The sequence below is a fragment of the Megalops cyprinoides genome, chromosome 12 (genome assembly GCF_013368585.1).
Source record: "Megalops cyprinoides isolate fMegCyp1 chromosome 12, fMegCyp1.pri, whole genome shotgun sequence".
In the NCBI taxonomy this organism is placed as follows: Eukaryota; Metazoa; Chordata; class Actinopteri; order Elopiformes; family Megalopidae; genus Megalops; species Megalops cyprinoides.
The window spans coordinates 24,254,191-24,276,937 of NC_050594.1; the positions used below are offsets into that span (position 1 = coordinate 24,254,191).

General features: G+C 42.3%; 1 protein-coding gene across 1 annotated transcript in view; it reads left to right on the top strand.

Moving 5' to 3' along the window:
- Window positions 1-22,747, top strand: part of adck1 (aarF domain containing kinase 1) — a 139,015-nt gene that overhangs the window by 69,769 nt on the left and 46,499 nt on the right. Inside the window, exons 5-7 of the mRNA XM_036542650.1 lie at window positions 12,338-12,496; window positions 13,037-13,195; window positions 16,522-16,638. Of these exons, the coding sequence (XP_036398543.1) occupies window positions 12,338-12,496; window positions 13,037-13,195; window positions 16,522-16,638 (435 nt within the window). The remainder of the gene's footprint in view (window positions 1-12,337; window positions 12,497-13,036; window positions 13,196-16,521; window positions 16,639-22,747) is intronic.

The following is a 22,747-nucleotide window of genomic DNA, read 5'->3' on the forward strand; positions in this document are numbered from 1 at the left end:
GTCCTCTCAGCATTTATTTTTATTACGTTGTTAATAACCCTCCTAAGACCTATTGCTTTGATAGATGTGCCATCAAGAGCCGAGAGAAAGAGCTACTTAGAGGCACATTTTAATGCATTCGTGTCTTTCTGTGCTGATATTCAATTATTCGGTTGTTTTTTTTTTTATTATTTGGTATTGATGAAGGAGGAGCATACGGAAATGCTTGTCTACTAAATTGAGTTCTTATCGATAATTTAGTAATGCATAACACTAAGTATAGCAAAGAAGCTGTTACAAGTATCTCCAGCTTTAGTTCAATCTTTCAGATTCCACCCCTCCTCCTTTTTGTCTTTTTCATCTCCTTGTTTGTTTATGGTATCAGTTTAATTTGATTTTTGAATAGATACTCGTAGTGCAAGTGCAAGAGGTGAATCTTCACAGGACATTACTTGTGGTCAGGGACTGCTGTTTTTGCAGGTCCTTCCACTACTATTATTCTTGTAAAAGGAAGACAGATGAGTTAGGGAAAGCATTATTTGTTCAGAGTAGCTTCTCATGTGAGCCTGCATACTTACTGATCAGACTTACCTAAATGTTAGTAACTAAGCTGTTTAAATGAATTATTTTAATTTTTTGCACAAACATGTCTTGTTCTGAGCGCACACACACATACACACACATGCACATGTGTGCGCGCACACGCACACACACACACACACACACACACACACACACGTCACAAACCTGAACCTGTTTCAGAGAGCCAAGTTGCAGAAAAACAGCCTGTGATGAAGTTACCTCTGCAATGGTAGCACTCAAAGTGCTATAAATGTCCAGTTGGTTGCGGTGTGCAGCACAAGCGGTGGAGAGTGCAGAGGAAAGCGTGTGAAACGAGCCCTGCCAATGCCTCATAATGGAGGGTAATATCTCCCACCTGTTGTTCCCTGAGTCAGCCAGCTGGGAGTGCTTCTCATAAAGAAACACGCCATGGCACATCAGGCTGGATTGGCCAATCAGTTGGAAGATTGTTGTCCTCACAATACGAGACAAATTACCCACTGTGCATCGCCTCGTCAAATAAAATTAAAAAAATCTCAATTTATACAGCATTTCTGAATGTAAAGTAACTACATACGATTCTCCTTAAAAAAGGAGACTGCAGGGGTTGCATCACAAACCAAATGGAAGTAAATTAGTATTGAATTGTGTATCTTGTATGCCAGGTTCAGGGGGTCAGTAACATTATTCATGTTTTTCATGAGCTGTCAGTGTATATTGATAATATGCATTGATACAATCACTTCTATATGTTGACATATTGTATCATTTTTAATGGAGGAAAACATCATACTCAGAAGTAACTTGAATGGATGCAGGTAAACAACAGGATTTTAGTCAATTATTCAATGGTCACTGTGACTCAGTTGCATTCAGAATAGTGCAAATTTAAAAGTTCTATATAATACTGTGTAACTGTATTTATGCACACAGCAGGTACATAGTGCATTGTACAGTGTAATTTCCCATGTATTAGTGAGAGGTAATGTAAAGTGGGACCAACAAATCATATGTTGCATCTCAATTCCATTTTAGCTGACAAAAGAACAAACAATTGCATAATCTGGGCCCAGCTCCTTCAGCAGACGTCATCTCAGTCTAGCCCTCTAATCATTCATTTTAGCTGATTATCTGTTTAATGCCTTGCTGCCCCCTCCCATTCCCCAGGTAATCACTGTAAATGAGTAATGAGGTCTTAGTTGACCTTCCAGGTAAATAAAGTCTCAATAAAATAAAAACGTTCAGGAGTTGCGCCAACCTGGTTCCATAGCGTCATTCAAAGATGGTTTTGAGCAAGGTCATCAGATGTTTCGTTATGAAAGCGGTCGAGATTAAAAATATGATTCAGCATATGGTCTCATTATAATATTTAGAATGGCTTTTAATGTTACATTTTAAAAATACCATAATGTATCAATATTTCAAGTTTTTTTTCCCCCAAAATCAAAATGAATATTCAAAAGGTATTCTTGCAGACGCACAAAGCCTTTAAATGGCACTGTTTCAGAAACGTCTGGTAGTTAAAACACATCCACTCACATGAAATTAAATTAGACTATAGCCTGGAGGGCAGAGATCTGAGTTAATTTGCTCATTTAAACTTTCCCAGATGAAACACTTGCTGCTAAAACGTTTTCACGTAAAAATGTCCTTTTTATCATCGCCACCCCCGGGGCAAAAGGAGCAGAAGGCTTTCTTACGGCACTTGTCTGCCGCGTCCTCAATTGATCCATCTAATCTATACCTTTATAAGTACCCTTTAACGTCCATAAAAATGTGGCAAGCATGAGGATAACATCATATCATTTAGACACCGTTAACTGATAGTATCCATCAGCTGTGACATTATCATCTCTTTTAGAAACTCCCGGTGATGGCGCCTGGTGTTGCAGGTTAACCCCAGCTAAAGAACATTGCATACTCTAAGGACTTTTCATCGCACTGCAGCGTGTCACTCTTACAATTCTCTGAATGTACATCACCATCAAACAAGAGGAGGCTGTGTACCGGGGTGTGAAAGAGAGTCCCTTTAAATACCGCTGTTGTGGCCAGACGATGCATCGAAACTCACTGGCACACATTTAAGAAAGACAATGGATAAACTGCATGCTCCCCAGGAGAACTGCTCTGATCAGTATGTGCTAGCAAATTGCCACCTTACTCTTTTGCAATCAGTCATATTTCACATTTGTCACTGCTTTGTTCTGAAATAGATCAGGTAAGATCTATACCAAAAAAAAGACAGATAAGTATGTATGTATGTGTAAGTATACATATACATAATGTGAGTGTTCTGTCTGAGATTAGCAAGGCTGAAATTGAGATTCTGAAGGCTTTTATATCCGTAATTTTGGCATGCTTAGATGAATGGGATTAGCAAGGCCACACATCAGGACAGTAAAATCATGTCTGGGCTTAATCAGTCCTCCTATTTTTCCCCAGCTCCTTCTCCTGTGCTTGTCCCTAAATGCTACTGCTCGGGCACCCCCGCGGAGCCTGAATTGCAGCTATTTTCCTTCCCCGTGATTGCTGTCTCGGGAGCCGCTCCCTGTGCCTCTCGCTCAGGAACGGATGGAAGAGGTGGACGCGGGCTGCGGGGCAGGACTGGATTCCAGGGCGCATTTCCCGTCCCCTCGCCTTATTCCCACAATCCACCGCTCCCCTCCCCCCTCCCCAGTCGCTCCGGTATTGTTTTTCAGGCAGACAACTGTAATGCCATTAGATTTAGCCAGCGTGAAATCTGGAATTTTTTTTTTAACCCCTCCTGCCTCTGACAAAATTGCTCCCCCATTCAAATGAGGCCCTGTGGGTGTTTGTGGCCGGAGGACGCTGAAGATTGACGCCGCTCTACAGCACCAAGCGAAGGGGGGCAAAGGGAATGGCGTGCACCGGAGTGAAGGACAATGCCCCCCCGCCCCCCCCCCCCGTCAGGCATATCCCCAGCTCTCCCTTTTTTTCCCCCCCGTCTAATTATAACGCGATCTGCTTTTTCCAGTTTGCAGCATCCCCTGCCTCCTTGCCTTTGTGTGTACTCGTCTCCTCGGCACACCTCGCCGGGGTGCGAGGACCATCTGTCTGTGATGAGCTGTGACACTTCATTTTGTTTCTATTCCAATGGTTTCTAAGGGGACAGGAGTGGAAATGTTTCAGAACAATTGCTGACTAAGCGATACAGTTTGCGCTGTGATTTTTGACCGCGATTCCCTAAACTTGACTTTGAAAGTAGATCTACTTTGCAGTAGATTGGTTAGAGACATTTGGATCAGAGACAGAGATAGCAGTCTGTTACTATTATAACAATTACTTTAATAAATTTGATTTAGCTGGCTGTCCTGTCAGTCTTTCCTAGATCTCCGAGGCAGACGCGCCGACAGTGACCTCATCATCCGTGTCTCTGGAACCCTGGAACGGTCTGACTTGTTCTCTCCTCGCAGAACATCCTGATTTTATGAAGAAAATGACATGAGTGTTTTCAACAGGTTTTCCCCCCGGTGGAGCACAGCGTGAGAGAGAGCTTCTTGCTTTGTCCCCTTCCCTATAATTTGACAAAAGTATAGGAGATGGTGAAGCGGAGCCTTTAAGTGCTTTTGTCACTCTTTCGGAGCCCTGAAATGTGCTGGAGATGGCATCCATTCTTCTGTCTCTTGCTTGCGTTCTGATTAAAGCCTTCTTTAAGGAGAGTAAAAGTCTAAAGTCGTCTGGTTGCGCTGCTCACTTTTCTCACACAGCCTCACGGTAAATTGCAGCGCCGTAATTTAGGAATATTCAAGAGGACAGCTCTGGTTTATGGGGTCAGGGCACTTTTTTACTGTCATGTAGAAACAAGTGACTGAAGTGCTTTGCAAGGATTCTCATAATCATAATCTTTTAAAATTCCTATAAATGAAACATCAAGGGACTTGTAAAAGCAGCCAGGAGATCCCAAAAGGGCAATTTTATTTACAAACACAATTAGCCAAAAATGGAAGAAAACAATCTGAAAATGGAAATATTCCATTTGGTTAAATCCATTTAAATGTGGTGCATCTAAAAATGAAAACAATTTATATTTGAAGATAAGCAAGAGCAATTCAATGTTGAATGGTATTGTATTCTGTATTGCTAAAATTAAGATAACATCTTCAAAAAATTCAATAACGGAACAGTATATTTTTTCTAGTCTGGGAAAAGGAGTCTTCTCAAAATAGCTGAAAGGGCCATGTTTCACTATTAAAAAGTTAATGAATAATGGTCCCTTCTCACTGAATTCCAACAGCAGATGCAAGGTGTACTGTTCGCGGTGCCGAATGAATGACATTATTATTCCTGAATGATAAAAGAATAAGACAGTAACTGCAGTACACTAGATCACAAGATAGTACAAAGTTTTATTGGATTGTATAAATAGCAAAAATTTCCTTAATTGGGTTTTTTATAGGGTTGTTATAATGATGATTCTCTGTAGCTTTTAAGATGAATAACAGAAGAGAAAGCCATTGTTCAGCAGTTGCTGAACAGAGAACGCATATATTTGACAGTGTCTAACAATGTATATGTCGTCTGTACAATAGGTTTGAAAGGGATTCTTAGAACTGACCTCTTAATCACCTAAAGTATTTGAAAGGAGAAACTGCAAAAAAGTCATCATTTGAAATGTCTGAAGTTGTGGGGAAAATAACATGTTTGCAACATTAACAGAAAAAGCAGTGAGTGAAACCCTTGCTCATCTGAAAAGGATGGTGTGATTGGAATGTAGAAAGTGTGTGATCACTGTGGTGAGAATGCAGCATTTTTTCGTTGATATAGCCAGGGACAAGTGCTGTGATGTGATTGCCACCAATGTCCAAACACAGAGACAGCTCGAATTGACACCTCCGTGACTAGACCTGTTATGTCCCTGAGCGTGGCTGCTATTGTACTTGAGAAATGTAGGGCAGCAGTCTGAAGGCGTTGTGGGGCGGTGTGTGGATAAGTCCACCTTGTCTGTCTGTAGGTTTGCGGTTCTCTTTATCTGTGTGGCAGCCATTGCCAATGTTTTGAGAATGCATGTTTTTTACCCTAGTGTTGACTGGTACATGAGGAATGGAGATAATCTGATAAGGTCAGTTTGCTTGGATGCCCCATTCAGTTTTTTCAATGTGCAACAGACAATATATAACATATATAACGTAATGGAACATTAAAAATACCTTAGGTATTTTATTTGTTTATTTGTTTATTTATATATGTGTGTGTGTGTGTCTGCGCAGCTGATTTCTGACATGTCATCCTGCTAACCTGACCAACTGCATTTTTGGGGTAACCATCAGAAGGTTAAATTATTTTGTGTATTTTGGCAGGGGTGGTCATTTTTGGGGGCTCTTTAAAGTTTCAGACACCAGCATTGTCTGTTCCAGTTGCGTCATATCACAGGGCAAAAAAACTGAAGCAAATCTCTTTATTCATTGCTGTTGGCTCCACCAGATGATTTCGTTGAGCATCCTGTTTCGCAGCTGGCCCTGAGGTATACGTTGTAAAGTGTTTTCTTATGCTGATTGATTTTCCCGACTCTGTGGGGAATCATGATTTATGGATTTCCATGCTGCACGATTAGAAGTCTGCTTGATCAAACAGTGATAAACACATTAGCACTCCCACTACCAGCATTGGGATGAACTGCACTCATCATTCCTTACATTCCCTCCCTCCTCTCTCTCTCTTTTCTCTTTTTTTTTTTAACCGCTGCCACAGTCCAGTTAGATTGAGATTTCAGTGTGGCACAATAATGGCTTCAGTGTGCGGTGGGAGGTCAGGGGTCGGCTGACGTTATCTGGTCATCGCAGGCGCATTCTGATCGGCGCTCCTGGGCATCTGTGGATTTAGATAAGCGCCTGCAGAAGCGCAGATTACCAGATAAATTTAGAAAGGACAACCTGGGTCAAGAATGTTGCCGTTCAACAAAATGATGGGAAAGGCTGAAAAAAACAAAAGTCGCAAATAAAAGTGTTTTAAATATGAAGTGTTTACTTAGGGCCTCTTGGAGGTAAATTGTGGATGGTTTTGCTGAAAGAATTTTGGTCATTTCTGTTGCGGCAGGAAACGTGGATGTCCTGGTAACTGTCGGTTTGTGTCTTGTCATATCACTTACAATGCGGGCTAATAGGCTTCTGGTGGAGAAACAGATGATATCACTGCTACAAGACCTTTTTTCTCATAATGCACAAACCAATCATTAATATCAACACAACTGTGTGGGGACCGATCCTGAACCCATGCCATCAGTAATTACAACCATCCCCCACTTCAGTAGGAGGAGAGGGGGTATAATGTAGGAGAGGGGGAAACATGATTGTATATGGTATCAAAAGTATATGTACTCACAACATTATGAGCCCTGTTCTTCACCACTGTGCTACATTGCTGCCCACATCTACGCATAAAAAGAGGCTGTATTTAAACAGTGGTAATCCAAACAACCGAGGCAGTTCAGGAAGAGATATAGAGCACAAAACGCCCACCACCCAATCAACTCACTCAAATTTTTGTAACATCTGGAAAATTGTACTAATTCCTGTGATCAAACCTTAAGGTGATCGCTGTGAGCACAGAGCCAGCAATAGCACAGAGCCGTTGTGTGACATCTGTTCTGTTTTGTATATATAAGCCCAGCATTTGTGGTCTTTTATTACCTAAAATGCTCAGATTGGCTGGTTCAAATCCACGGCAGTCTGTGAGCAGTATCTTTGAGCAGCGGGTTCCCAGTCTGTGCCTCGCCCTCTGCTATTCAAGCCCGGTCTCACAGTGAGTAATCAGACGCGATATCTCTCTGTCAGAATATATGTCCGTCCCCAGTCGGCTCCAATCCGATGCGAGCGGACAGGTGCCACCAGCAATGCGAGGACATCAATACAGCGTCCGCCCCTGTGCTGATCCTCAGATTGTCCCCAGACAACACCCTGGCACAGCGACAGGGACGGCCACACACTCTGCCAACATCGTTTACTTATTTATTTTTTTCCCACTAGTCTGTCATTTGCTCTGCAAATACTCGGACCCTGGGTGATACTGTATATGGCATACAGTGAGTGCATGTACAGTGCAGGGAATTCAAACCCAGTTATGAGGCCCGGGCTTAAGAGTGAGAAAACGCACAGCACTGAGATCAGTGTTGGTGAGTAAGAGTGAGAGCAGATATTGTTGGCACAAGCAACATTGAGTGATGTATTCAGGAAACGCTATTTGGCCTAACACAAGTCAGAACACATTGCAGTCGCTCTTGGATTCATTCAACATTTGTTCCAGAATTAAATGCAAGTGCAGTATTACTTTCTTCTTCCCAAATGCAGTTCGGGGAGTTCATTGATCGCCATGATTAAAGATTGTGGTTGTATTGAAAAAAGTAACTTCTCCATTTATTTGTAAGCCAAAAGGACAAATTGTTATCTAGGGACAGGTATTTATGTCATGTCTTTATTGCAATCATTTCCCTAAAAACGTAAAAGGCCAAATTTACTAATTGTTGAAGGTTTGTAGATAGTAGCAATTAAGGGATTTTAAGCTTTGTTTTTATTCTGACTGTGTGTACATACTCCTCAGTGCTCCAGATATGTGTTGAATCAGTGTTGAATGTGTTCCAGCTTCCTGCGGCATGTGGCGGGGCTTCCCCATGTGCAGGTGAGACGGTGAGCTGTCAGAGTGAAGGGCGGAGTGCCTGCTGTCCCTAGCAAACCAGGGCGACTCACCTGGCTCCACACCTCAGAAACAGACGCTGGCACCACGCCCACCAGCGGACTCGCCCTCCGCCCAGCTCCAGCTTAGACTGACGCGAGGCAATGGGAGAAATCTCGGTGCCAAAAGATCCTGTCAATAAATCAGCTGACTAAATCATGCTATTTTCCAGACCCCCGAATGGTTATGCGAGCTGTCAGACTGGAGCTGTCACTCACCAGAACCTTGTGATGTGGGCCAATGTTAAAAGTCTAGTTTCATCTATTTCTGCGGCTCACTGCTTTCCCATTACAAAAGCTCATGGAATAACAGTTTCTGGAGGAAGTCAGTAAAAGTGCTGTGACTTTTGGCTGTGATTTAGTTTTTTTTTTTCATATGGTGAGAATCAAACTGTGTCTTGACAGGTTTGCAGCATCATGTGCTCAGTCCCATAATCCTTTCAAACCGTGTCTGGGTGCAGCGTACTTTTGTCACCTTCACACCTTCTCACAAGGCCTTTTTGCCTTTCCTGTGGGAACATTGTGCATCTCACATGTGACTGGATGACAGAGAGCTTGATATCTGTACCTGTCCCTTCAGGAAAGACCTGTCCTGGACAGATGAATGGCATGTTGATGCAGAACCAGTCTAAAGAATAGCCAGCCATGCAGTGAAGCTCGACTCCGTGATTGATACAGGGTCCGGCAACTCTCATCAAACTAGGACGGATTGCAGTATAGCTCTCACGCTCCCAGTTTAGGTGGAGAACTGTGTCTCCCTTTTAATTTGCATTCAGATCACATAACCAATCTGTCTTAACAGAGATTTGCAATGTTAATACTGTGTGCAAGGAATAAGGCTAGATAACATTTTAAGAAGAGGGAAAGAGACCAAATGATATCTCCTGACCTTCACGAATCGTTGCTCACAGCAGCTGAAAGGGGATCTATGTTGAGCAGCTTGGTGTTGTGGTTCAAGATGTCCTCTGACTGGGAATTCTCTGCTTTTGAGTCGGGGGTTTCGCCGGTGTTAGCCAAGCCTCCGCTGGGCTCGGAAGCACAACAGATCAATAGACCTAATGCCCTTGTCTCAAGCGGAGCAGCACGCCTCAGTTTATTTGTTTATTTATTTGATTTCTTTTTTTTTTTTTTTTTTTTGTTCCTTCGCTCAGGTTTTGGATGGTAATCCCACCCCTCTGTGGTTGTAAATAGAGCACCAAATGTTGTCACTTCCTCTCAGCAGTGTTCCAATAACCCTGGCCCTCTGACAATAGTTTTTTCCGGTGTAATTCCTGCACAGAGTGGCAGATTACACATTGCATTGGAGTGCATATGCAGGTTACCATTTTTGATGAGGCTTTTACTATAGCCTTGCATATTGGGCATGTACAGAAGTGTCTTCCCAATGGAGTTCTGAGTGCCGGTACCCTTTTCTTCCTTGGTTCTTTTCCTTTTCCTTCTTCCTGTAATGAAATATTCACTCCTCAGAACAGCCCGCTTTGTTAGTTTGCCCTAACTAATGGAGGCTTTTCCGTGTGACTGACGGGCCATGACGGTGCTCTGAGCTTCCTGTGTGTCTCAGATCCACAGCTGTCGGCACCTCTGTAGGATCAGATGTGTTGTTTGTAGGAGCTCTGCTTCCGTCTCTGACCACCGAGGAGCTAAAGCGCACTGTCTTTCCCGGGAAGCAGAGAGGGGAAGCGCGGTGCTTTAGTGAAAGCTCTGTGGAGCGGGGCTGGGGCTTGGGGCCCAGGGGCCGGAGGCCGAGGGCCGGGCGGCACGCCTGGCACGCGGGGCCAAGGCTGGTGCATATGTCTCCGCACACAGCGAGGGGCAGAGGCGGGCAAGCGGCAGGAGCGGCAGATGGCTGGCCAACGTGTCACACCGCAGAGGTGACGGAGAGGGAGAAAGAGGGAGAGAGTGGTGGAGCACAATGGGGGGGAGAGAGGGAGATGGGTGCCAGTCAGACCTTCTCCTTCCCTCCTCTCCCCTCCCGCTCCTGCCTGGAACGGTGCATGGCAGCCCTGACCGTCCTGTGATCCTGTTTGCTGCAAGCTGGTTTTATTTCACATGGCACCGGTGCCCTTTCCAAAGACTGAGGCGGGGGAACATGCGTCACGGACCGAGGGACCTGACCAACGGGAGCTCTGTAAATGCGATCTGAAAAATCTCATTCTGGTCACAGTACAGTGGTGAAGAAAGAGTAGTCAAGAGCTCACAGACCTCACACAAGGGGTGCTGGGCTTCTGTTAACAAGGCAGAGAAAGTAGAGGCTTTACTTTCAACCTGCTCAAAATGACCCTGTCATTTCAGGGGAATAAAGTGTCATAATCCAGCGGTGATGAGAAGAAGGCTGTATCTGCACTGTTGTAAGAAATGCAGAAATGCAGATTCTTGCTTCTCTCAGACAGCTCACTTCATCTGGGAAATCACAGCTACGGAGATCTAACCGTGATCACGCTCTGCCATTATCTCTGTGTCACATTTAAGACTTTTTTTTCCTTCTCACGCAATATGTTTTGTTAATCTTGGTGACTGTAATATTTGTGGTGATATATAAAAATAGCCTGCTTGTTCAGAATTACTGTTTAGACTGGGTGCACTGCCTCTCTGTGTTATGGGTAGATCATGTCCTTATATAAATATAAGGCTATGGGCACCACGGTATAGACAAGTCACCTTATAGTTCACCAATGAAATTGTGGCACATTTGGTTTTTCATTATTACCTGATTAATGAATATGGTTTTACAGTAAAAACTGAAAAGGTCATCTTGTATTTGTATACTATTTGCTGTTTTTTATGTCATGGTTGTACTTGCAAATCTTTGCACAGATGCCCTCAGTGCTGTGTTGGGCAGGAAAACCACCCTTCCCTGCAGACTGATAAAGGCACCAGCACGCATATATTCATACATGTTGCATGTACAATGTAAAACATGTGTCAGTCATATCACCTTGCATTAAAAATGTATGTATGGTAATCTGATAGCGGGCAGATGAAATCCCTCTGACTCTGTGCTTTTCACCCACACTGGGATACTGGCAGCAGGATTCAGAAGTTTGCCCTGTGCCCTAACTCTGTCTTCCTTGACCACTGCTTCCAGGGTTTGGAAACATTCATTTCTGTATGGGTTAACATTGATGCACCTGACACACAGTGACGGGAATTAGATTGGTAATTAATTCAATTGGCTAATTGTGTATGAATGTAAAGAGGAGCATATAAATGGCAATATTAGCCTCTTTCATTCTCTGTGTTGAGGCTGCAATGATGGTTGGGCATGTCACTCATGGCCAGATTCGTATTAGATAAGTCATGTTTAATTTAAGAAAACCCATGTGCTCTACAGCCACTTTGTGGACACCTAGTACTTGATTTGGACAGGGTATAGTTGCACTGTGTTTGACAGAAGTACTTGTGCCTAGGGAACCAATGGAGAAAGAAGAGGCCTGGCAGAATTTCAAGTATGCCATGGGATGTCCTGCACATAAAAATGATTTTTTCATGTAAACACTTTTGACCTTGAGCTCGCTAACTAAGCCTCAGAGGACCTGGAGTTGACTTTCAATCTGACGCGGAAAAACTGTGTAGCTCACATTTAACTTACGGAGCATAAATTCTGCTCCCCGAGATTATTTCAGTTGTTTAACCAGACACAAAAATGGAAAAGTATTTGGCTGGCCACTTGTTAGCTTTGTTCTTTGTGTCTTCTGCCTTTTTTAATTACAAAACAGCATAGCCAAGTACTGCCTCTAATTAAATTAGTTTCTTTTTAAACTCTAAAACACATGAATAAGCATGGTTAAAAGACTGCTTTTTGTTCTTCCATGTGGCGGTGCCTTTGGATAACATTAAAACTCAGTTAAGGCTACACCAGCTTAATATCGCATATTTGGTGTGAGCAGCAGAGGGGAAATTTAAGGATTTTAATAGTGTTTTAATAGTAGTGTCTCTCTGCACATGTCATACAAAGCAGCATTATTTTGGGAAAGGGAAACAGTCTACAGTTTATCTGAAGTTACTGTCAGCGTTGTCACAGGAAAAACAGTTAATGCTCTTATAACACTTGGAAAAAAGTGCAGGAGACATACAACAGAATTGTCAAACACATGTTCTACGACCCCTGACAGATTGCACAGCTCTTTGTGAGCTTTGAAGACACGCCCCTGGGGGCGGCCTCCTTGGCGCAGGTCCACAAGGCCGTGCTGAATGACGGGAGGACAGTGGCCGTCAAGGTGCAGCACCCCAAAGTGCAGACCCAGAGTTCCAAGGACATCTTAGTAATGGAGGTAATTATGGCAGCTGTCCCCAGGCCTTGCTCACATGACGTCTCTCGATGGCCATTCACAGCTGGTGGCATCACTGGGGCCTTTGTTTTGTGCTAAAGTCGCTCGGCCATTTCACATTCCCTCGTACTCCTGCAGATCTCCAATCTGTAGTGTGTGCTTGCAGTTGTACTGTCCTGGAGAGGCTTTTAGAATGCACGGTCTGCAGTCACAATTCAATATACTAACTCTTTTCTGTTACAAAGTGATTCGGAATGATCCTTGCTCAAGATGACAGTATTATCTCCGGGCCTTGTTCATAGTTCATAATTGCAAATCGTTTATCATTGTATAAAAACACAAAAAATGCGTGGCTTTGAATGTTGATGTGATGTCCAGAAGCATCTCAGAGCAAAAAAAGAAGTGATTTTAAATAGTTTCTTACCCAAAGGTGACAACTGTTAATAAACTGATACAATGCTGCTAAGTTAAAGTTATTTTGGCAGGATGCTACTGACACGCTAACGCTATGATAGACCAACAGAATCACTTTGTGTCTTTCAGTTCCTTCTCCATGCTGTGCACTGGCTCTTTCCTGACTTCGCCTTCATGTGGCTGGTAGAGGAGGCCAAGAAGAACATGCCGCTGGAGCTGGATTTCCTGAATGAAGGGAAGAACGCTGAGAAGGTGGCAAAGCTGCTGAAGCAGTTTGAATTCCTCAAGGTAAAAACAGCAAAATTTCGGATGGTGACTTTCTGCGTAAAAGATTCTTAACAAGAAGGATTTCCCCTTCAGCGAAGTTCACAGCCATCCCATTGGGGAAGCTCTCCGCTTTCCGTAAACATCCAAGAAACCAAATGGTTTCACAGATCTGTCAATAAATAAATGAGATTAAAATGGCATGCCCAGTCTGCCTGATAAACATCTCTAATCCTCTCCCAATCAGGAATAGCAGAGTTTGGTGGTTGGATGTGTTTCTGAGTGCAGTGGTCAGATCCTCTTTCTCGACTGCGTGCTTTTTCCTCAGCTGATGAGCTGCTCACTGACACAAACCTGTCAGAGACACACACATACACGGTACACCATTCTGGAACATATACACATACACTCATGACACATCACACAGAAATAAGATGCACATGCAACATGTACGACACATCACACAACAATACAAATACGTACGCACTAGTGCACACACACGCACACACAATCAACCAGCAATTCTCATGTCTGTCCGTGCACCTGCACATCACATGCATGGCATGAAACATACTTCCATACATACATGCATGCATATAGAGAGGCATGTATATGAAGATATGCTCACACCCCACACACACACACACACACACACACACACACACACACACACACACATACACTGAGCTATCTAATCCTCTGAATGATGGAAATTGGGGTTGGGAGATCGAGGCATTAGTCTTTGGTCAGGCCTGCAAGGCTCTCTGGCTTTCCCAGCAGTTGATAAGAGATGCTATCGGAGTGACGTAATACAAATTATATCTCAAGGAAATTAAAAATAAAGCGATCAATAGTATCTTCCGTAAATCCTTTCCCCTAGACTTTTGCTAATCCTAAGTAATTTTCTCTGCCATACTGAAGTTCAACAAATAGAAGAAAAAGAATGGTTTGGAATGCATTGCATTATAATGCAGAAGCACAGAGTACTTTAGGGTATGATGAAGATTCCCTCCCTAGAAGTCACACATCAACCCTGAAGATGTACTGTATATTATAGAACTTACATTAACAGAGCAGGATTTGGAAGAGGTTATGTTTATGGTGATATGCATTTTTCTGTGTGTGCACACGTAAATGTATATGGGCATGTATGCGCTTGTGATGTTTTTAGATTCCTATATAGCCACAGTTATTGTGGTAGTACAGGTGATTACACAGATTCGGACTTGTCTGGTAGCTTACCTCTGTTTAATGATAGATTTCCAGTTGGTATCTGACACAGTGTTATCTTTGCTGTCTGATTAATAACATGGCATTCTTATGTTCAGGACCTCGGAGTGACTAAGAGTGACAACGCAAATATGCGTGAAAGAGAGGTCTGCTTAGGCCGTGCATTAAAGTAGCTTTATATTACATCCCCCCCCCCCCCCCCCCCCCCCACCCCCCCAAAAAAAAAAAAACTTCAAAAGGTAAATAATCCTTCATAACTGCTGTTAAGACCTGCATACCTGCATGGAAAGTCCCTTTTTCTTTTTAACAGCTCACAGAAAGTCCGGCTCACCTCACTGGAAAATGCAAATTTTGGGTTTACACCCAGAGATATGAGTTTAATGATGGTTTTCTCTAATCAGTTGACAGTGTAGCATCAGCAGCGATTGGATGAGAGTAAAAATGAATGCCTGATGTTTCATGACTTACCCCTGCTATATAGCAAGGTAGATTAAGCAGCGAATTTGATCAGCATAAGGATTGGCAGGATCGCTGTGAAGTTTTCTGAGCATGTGGCACACAGTAAGTGCAGGGACATACAGCGACATGCAAGAAAAATGGTTTTGTTTACAAACCACGGGAACATGGCCCTCATTTTCTGTTCCATTTTGCTCTAGCCATGACAACAGATTATTATGAGAAAGGAGGCATCAGCAGCAGCCAGTGGGGCAAAAAGTAACATTTTGCATGCATGTAGATAAACCATCAGAACACAGTTCTGATACTGCAGGTGATTTAACCCATGGGCCTAGTGGTAACAGTAACTCTCTTCATCTCTAAGTCACATGCCACCATCAGCATACAATGCCATTCAAGGACTCATCCAGTATGTGCCCTTTAAAAGCATTTAAGACAATTAGTTCTTACATGAAGGGATAGATGTACTTAAAAAATGTGCCTACATTTTAGGCATAAATGCATTGCTACTGTTTCTTAGAGTATTTACTGAACAGGTGGAATGATTGGAGGTGCAATTAAGTCTCTGCTGTAATTCCAAACTGCAAGATGCATATGCTAGTGTTTACATACATATTCATTTATGGGATGAAACCTGCTGAAACAGTAAGAGATTATTGTAATTGAGTCCATTATATATTCCTTCACATTTACCGAAGGCTTCATCTGTTGTGACCTTTGGTTTTTTTTTTTGGCCTGACAATTTTACAACTTGTAAAGAGGTGGCGTTAAGTGATCATACTGTGGTGAATACATGGCAAGGAGTAATTCAACTTTGACCGTGGCAGCTGTCATCATTAAATGGAACTCCCCATCAGTAAATACAAGTTTCCTTTTTCTTGGATTGTCCTGATAGGTCTTGTTTCAGGTTCAGGCGCTGTGTTTGTCCAGGAGTGTATACGGCAGAATGCTTCACTTGATATTTAAGCGTTGTTCTTTAATTGACTGTATAATTAGACATAAATCTATCTCTGACATTGCCTGCAGGTCACATGCATTTCTTCTTGTTTCTTTTCGTACGTAATTCTCTCTCCGTTAATCTGGCCCAAAATGTTAAATGCAAGAAAACCACCAAACATTCATCTGCAGTGTTTCCATTGCAGACGTCTGCTTTTGTCTGGAGTATCTGACTCTGAACACATGAGCAGAAAAGCAGTGGCAGTTGTGAAGGGGATGAAATTGTCCATGTACATTTCCCTCAATCCCTCTTTATTCTCTGAATCACAAAAGGAAAACATTAAATGGCTTGTTTGTACCATTTTGAATTTTTGTCACTGACAAAATTTTCCTAGCTTTGCATTATGTTTTACAACAAAATAGGAGAGACAAATGCCCTGTCTATTTTGTGTTTTATATCCCGGACCTTTAACATTGGAAGCCTACATTGCATTGGCAGTGGCTGATACTGAGTGGGCTTGATGAACGCAAATGTGGACTGCTTTGTAACAAAAAGGAGTCTTTTGGCACTAGAGAAAGGGGTTGTGGATGTAAAGGCCAGGGTTCTTTACCAAAACAGCTGTGCAAATTACATAACAGGAAAAAGGCAACAATGTACGGCCCACTGGGTAATGTAACATGCCAAGGCATTGTTTATAATTGGAATTGAACCGATTTTTTTTATTCAGGTTCCAAAGATTCACTGGGACCTGTCGACCAAACGTATTCTAACCATGGAGTTTGTGGAAGGGGGACAGGTCAACGACAGAGAGTACATGAAGAAGCATGGCATTGATGTGAATGAGGTAAGGCCTAATTTTGGTGCTGTGGAGGTTGAAAATTGCTGTTTTGGACCACTAAGACCAGCATGTGCCTCTCCTTCTGTGAGAAAATATGATCTACTCATTCCATTCCATTTTCCCAGCCTTGAACATCTGAGCACTATCAAAAGGAAGCCCCCTTTTCCATTATTCTTATTGTTTAGATAAATTAATGTTTTAACTTGGTTGTACCTGCAAGCTAGCTGCCTTTTTCCATACAAGGCACATAACTGTAAGTATAAACTGCCATTTTTGCTTAATGCTTTAATGCTTTCGTCACTCCCTAGCAACCACCTAGCAACCCTAACAGAAATGACAAGTAAAGAGCAAGCTAAAAACATCAGACACTGAATAATGGCTCCTTCAGCCATTTACTGTTGCATGTAATGAGAAGGGAAGAGACAGTAGTGAACGCTGACCATATAAATAAATATAATAACGGTAATTTTCATCTGATGGCATGTTTTATGCTGCTATAATGAGGAATTGAACAGGTAGGTGGTAAATTCTGTAACTTCACTAGCTATAAAGTACTGTCATTTATTGCTTTCTTGTTAGCTACCTAGATGATTTCTGAAAACATAAATAAAAACAGGTTAAAAACAGAGTATTAGGTAAATGAGGGAGTTAAAGAAAGCCCAAGGCAAAATATGAATAAGTAAAATGGACTCATGTTTATTAATGCGTAGCAAGTAAATATGTGTTACTCAGTGTGGAAATGAAAATTGCAAAGACAAACTAATCAGGCCTTGTTTGCATGGGTTAGTTAGCTATGTAGTTTTAGATTTATGTAATAAAACATCACATTAGTTCTTGGTTGAAGACAAATCATATTTTAGCTAGCTTTCTGCCATGTTAGCACATTTACCCATACACCATAGGTAAACACAAGGGCCATAATAGCAGCCAGCATCCAGCGTGGCTCTGCCGTAAACCCCTGTTATTCTCTGTCCCTCAATAGCACATCATCAGATTCAAATGAAAACTGTTGTTAATTCACCAATCAAAAAAGAAAACTGCTCTTTTTATTTATTACTTAGCAAACACTCTTATCCAGATTATGGCCAGATACATTAGTTAATCAAAGGTGCAACTAGAGGAGGAGCAACAAGAAAATGGGCTGTGAGAGAGCATTAAGCTGAAACACAGTGGTAAAATATGTGCATTTGACAGTAAAGGATTTAGCATACACATAATGCATAGAAATAATTTGCATTATTCTTTTGCACTCATAGTGCCTAACAACTAAGTAAGCAATATTACAGTTTGTCAGATTTCTCCCAGGGTTTGGGGTGGTATGGTCCTAAACAATGAAATGAATTATCAACAGGTATATTTGTAGGCAATGTTGAAAGATGGTGATATATTCTACAGTCCTGATGGTTGCATGTAACTAGTTCCACTAGTGGAGGCAAAGGATAAGGGCTGCTAAATGACCTGAGGTTACAGCTGTTGTCGAGGGTATAAGGTCAGATAAATCAGTGAATGTTGGAAGGAGTCGTCCTGGACCGTATGCAATACTGGTATCAGGCAATTTAATTTGATGTGAGCTGTGATCAGAAACCAGCGAAAGGAAGCAAGAAAAGGCGACTCATGGACCCGGTTGGAAACTGGCTACAGCAGTGTTCGGATTGAGTTCAAATGGTCTAGTGGCAAGGAACTGCAGCAGCGCCCTCTGAACAAAGGCCTGGATAGAGAGCTGAGATGAGTAACTGCTGAGAAACAGAAGAGGTTATTTTATTCTGTTGAAGATGAACCTGTAGGGCTGGATCTCCAGAAAGATCTTTTCTGTGAAGAAGAGCTTGCCATCAAGAGCAACACCTGAGGCGGGAAAACCTGTGGGCAGAAATAACATGTGCAAGTGATTCAGTGAAAGCGAGAATAGAGGGCGCCAAGCTCTGAGCCACTTGGGACCCTCGTTGAGAGAATGAGAAGTCGAGAGAGTGCCTCTTGAGGTCACTTAGCAAGAATGGCTTGAGCATAGCAGTAGGACTCAGGGCAGTGTCTGAGATTCCCATTCCTACCAGAGTGGGTAGAAAGATCTGTTGTGGCGGTCCACTGTGGATAATGGCTGCAAAGAGTTCCAGCAGGATTGTGACAGAGAAGCTGCTGTCTGTAGATCTCCCTCAAACTCAGTTTGGTGTATAACACAGCATAGTGTTATGTGTTTTATTGTTTTGAAGCAACAGCTAATATATAATCTGGCAGCTATGTGAAATGATTGAAGACTCAAATATTTTTTTACACTAGGATCAGGGGTCCAGTGTTTTGGGTTTTAAAAGTGGTTTTAAGAGCACAGTGAAACTTGATTTGGTCTGTGCTTGAGCAAAATGAAGGGGGAAAAGTGCTAATTAGTTATTGTTTTTGTAGAAGATGTCTTGGTGGAAGGGGAATGCTTTTGTTTTCCTGTGTCCTGCCATTACAGTCAAAACAGAATGTAGAATTTCACTCCTTCATTACCATTCAAACAACACCTTTAATGTTGTCAGATTACACTTTAATATACAGAGGAACTTGATTTCAGCATGGATTCTAACAACAGCTGGGGTGTAACCTCTGTGGATTTTTGGTGCTGGAAGTGATTCTGTGGGTTTTGTGGGAGTGGTTTCTCTGAAATGTTCAATTCCGTGGTTCCTCGGTGACTACTACTCCCAGTCCACACATCCAGTCCACTGTGAGTTATCACTCCTAGGTAAGCAGGGCTGTTTTAATATTTTGTTTTAATTTTTGTAATGGAATTTGCCCATGAACTAACAATCGACTTAATCTTTACTGGGATCCCCGTAGTTTTTTTTTTTAAAGGATGTCAGTGATTGGCTAACTAAACTATAATGATCTCAATGGGAGAAAATCTGCTTGTCTGTGCCTTTTTTTGCAATTTTGATTTATTTTTTAATTAAATAGACTACATTCTTTATATTAGTTTAATCCCCTGTAAATTCAGGTAGCAGAAATGGTTAAAATCAAAGGTTGTCCAATACTCATAAATGCAATATCCAGTGAACACAGCAAGTTCCATAAATATCGCTATCATTAAGACCTTTTTATTCCCACTTCACATTCCCCCCACATCTAGTATTCTATATTAATATTTCTTTGCTGCACCTACAACTGCAAAATAAGCCATTAGTCTTTATAGCAGCTCATTTCATGCATTGCTTTACAGCCAACGAGCTGGTCTATCGCTCTTCAAAGCCTGAGAGTGTACTGACTTTGTTATAGGAATGAATGGATTCATTTTAGCACCTGCTTTGTTTATTTCATTTCAAGTTCTATTTTTCATCAGTTTTTTTTTTCCAGCCTGGGAATTAGTATGCATACAGTTTTCTAAAGCACTGGGCTTAAAACCTCAGCCTCTTGTTATTCTTTTGCCCTAAGGCATCAATGTGTTTGACAGGCTTGTAAATATGAGCTGGCGTCAGCCCCATAAGATGGTGGATTCCACTAGTGTAAGCCGGAGCTGTCCTCAGATACAAAGGTTTTCGTAGGTATTCATTTTGTCCTACTCCGACTGAACTGAGAATTTCTGACCTTACCTTTTCTCCTGTGTTCTTGTAGAACTCTTACCTAATGCAGCGAGTGTCGTAGTTATTTTATAGGTAATCTTGCCCACATGGTATTAACATACTGAATTAATGAACATCTGTGTGTATGTACAATATGATCAAAATGACAGATATTCAAGAGGGCGTTGTGGAGAATGGCACAGATTGCTCCATTCACTTTAATGTAAAGGCACCCTCTGATGCTTTTCAGCGCCTGAGGTTGAGGCTGACATAAAGGAGCGAAAAAAACCCCCCCTTTGATTCACTATTGCTGCATCCCCCCATCTTTTTAATGCCATCAAAGCGCTTTTCCTCATTGAATTTATTCAAGGTAATTAGAGGTGTCTTTAGCTTGCTCGTTCCCCTTTGACATTGGCGCTGTCACATAGATTCGGCGTCTGAAGCAGGGTATTAGATTCAGCATGCGTCGCCAATTCAGATGGTTTGAGACCTTCGGAAAAAGATGAGTGTAAGGTATTGTGGAAGGAACGCTGCCAACACCTGGCAGATAAATGAGGCTGGTTCAGGAGGGTTCCCCATTGGAGCGCGCTGAAAGGAAGTAAACAGAGAGAGAGATAGGGAGCTGCAGTGCACTCGGAATGGCAGAGCAGCGGGAGGAAGCGCCGTCTCAGTGTGGAGAGTTGCTCAGGTGTTGCACAGGAGCAAAAAGTTGCTGTAGCGGTATGGGGCTTTTGCATCGCGGAAACATCCCACTCTGACTTGTCTTAGACGTTGTTCAGATACGGTTGCTAAGCCCTGTGCTGAACTCAGATGAAGCAGTTTGGCACTGCAAGGAGCTCAGTTCAATGAGCCATACTCCCATGTTATATAATGGCTGAAGTCAGGGTTGTCTGAATGTGAGAATTTTAAAAAATTTCCTTTAAATATGGATGTTTTGAAAACTTGATGGGCATGTCAGAGAAAAACAATGTACGAGTATTCAATGGCAAATGGGGGAAGTTCAGAGGAGATGTTGAGAAAAATTTGTGGAGACAGAAGAAATTGAAACTTGGTACGAGTCAATTAAATATACCGTATTTGAAGAAATAGTTTGTGGTAAACTTTCACAAGCAGCTCCGGCGGAGCACTGGCTGCAATCAGCTTGCAGCAGTATCTCAGTTATAGCTCCTATAATCTCATAAATGACAACTTTAGGTCACATCATTGTGAAGGTGCCCTTTCCTCGCAATAAATGTTGCTACATAATTTCCGAGATCCACATAATAATTAGATAAGAGGCTGTCACAGGGCGACAGGACGGGCCCCTGTGCCAGGTAGTGATTGGACGAGAGCACAATAGATCCAAAGTTGATTTGGCAGTAGCCGGTTTATTTTCCCTGCCTGGGGATTACGGAAAACAACAAAACCGAAAAACAAAAACTTACTTCTGCAGTCAAAACAACGGCACCCTTACGGCCTGACACCCTTGCTGACAAAACCAAAGTAGCCAGCTGCTGGCCCTCCCATGCTGCAACCGGGCTGCCTTTATCACAGGCCTAACAAAGGCAACAAGCCACACCCAGGCTGATTAGCAGTTAGCCTTACAGGCATTTGGTGCCTGTCTGTGTGGCTACTGCTGTCCCGGGTCCTGGAGCCTCCTGGCCTGTGGGAAACAGCTGAAAGGGCTGGAAGCAGCTCTACACTCCTGCTCCGCCCCTAACAGCATCACAGGGGGATGTTGTAAAAAGCTGTACTAGTTCACCACCCTTCAAAATATTATGGCAGAAGATTAACATATATAATAACATTAGTTTTAACAGTTTAGTGTTTGTTTAGTAATTTTTGCTAGTAGTGTATGGATTATGAATATTACTACTTACAGTGTATATATGGAGAAGGAAGTTACCCATGTTTCAAAATACTGTTTGCTTAGCATTACCTTACACCTATCAGAATGAGATGTGTCATATCATATATTAAATAAGCATATCAAATAAACTCACTTGAATTGTGATAGTTGATAGTACATACATTTGCAAAATTCGGGGTGACTGGGATGTACGACCCTCAGTGGGAGGGACATCCAGGTGCAGAGCAAAGCGGCCCAGCTAGTGTGTAAGGTCTGATGATTAGAGAGACGCAGGAACCAATCCCCTGGATGAGGCTAACACCAGCATTTTGAAACGGATGTGCGATGCTAGCAGTAGGGGGTGGAGGGAGATCAGGAGGAGTGAGGCATGGGTGTAGACAGTAAATGAGAATGTGATAGTTCCCCATTTCTTTGATAGTCTGTTTGAATGGGATTGGACAACTCATGGTGCATGCATTTTTACTTTTAATGAGCTCCCCAGCCAAACTAAACCGAGGCTCATCCGTTACATCCAGCTTTGAGCACAACTCAAGCAGTAAAAGCTAAATGGCTAATGTAACAAAATGCAGTGCTAACATGTGTTATATGCATGTGAAACATACATGTGATTAAGTGATCATGAGTGGAACAGACAGATGTCACAGTCTTTCACTTTTAGCCCACAAATGGGCTATAACATATTTAAGAGAAATGACTGTGTCCCTTGTGCTTTCTTAATGGACAATACATGCACTCTAAT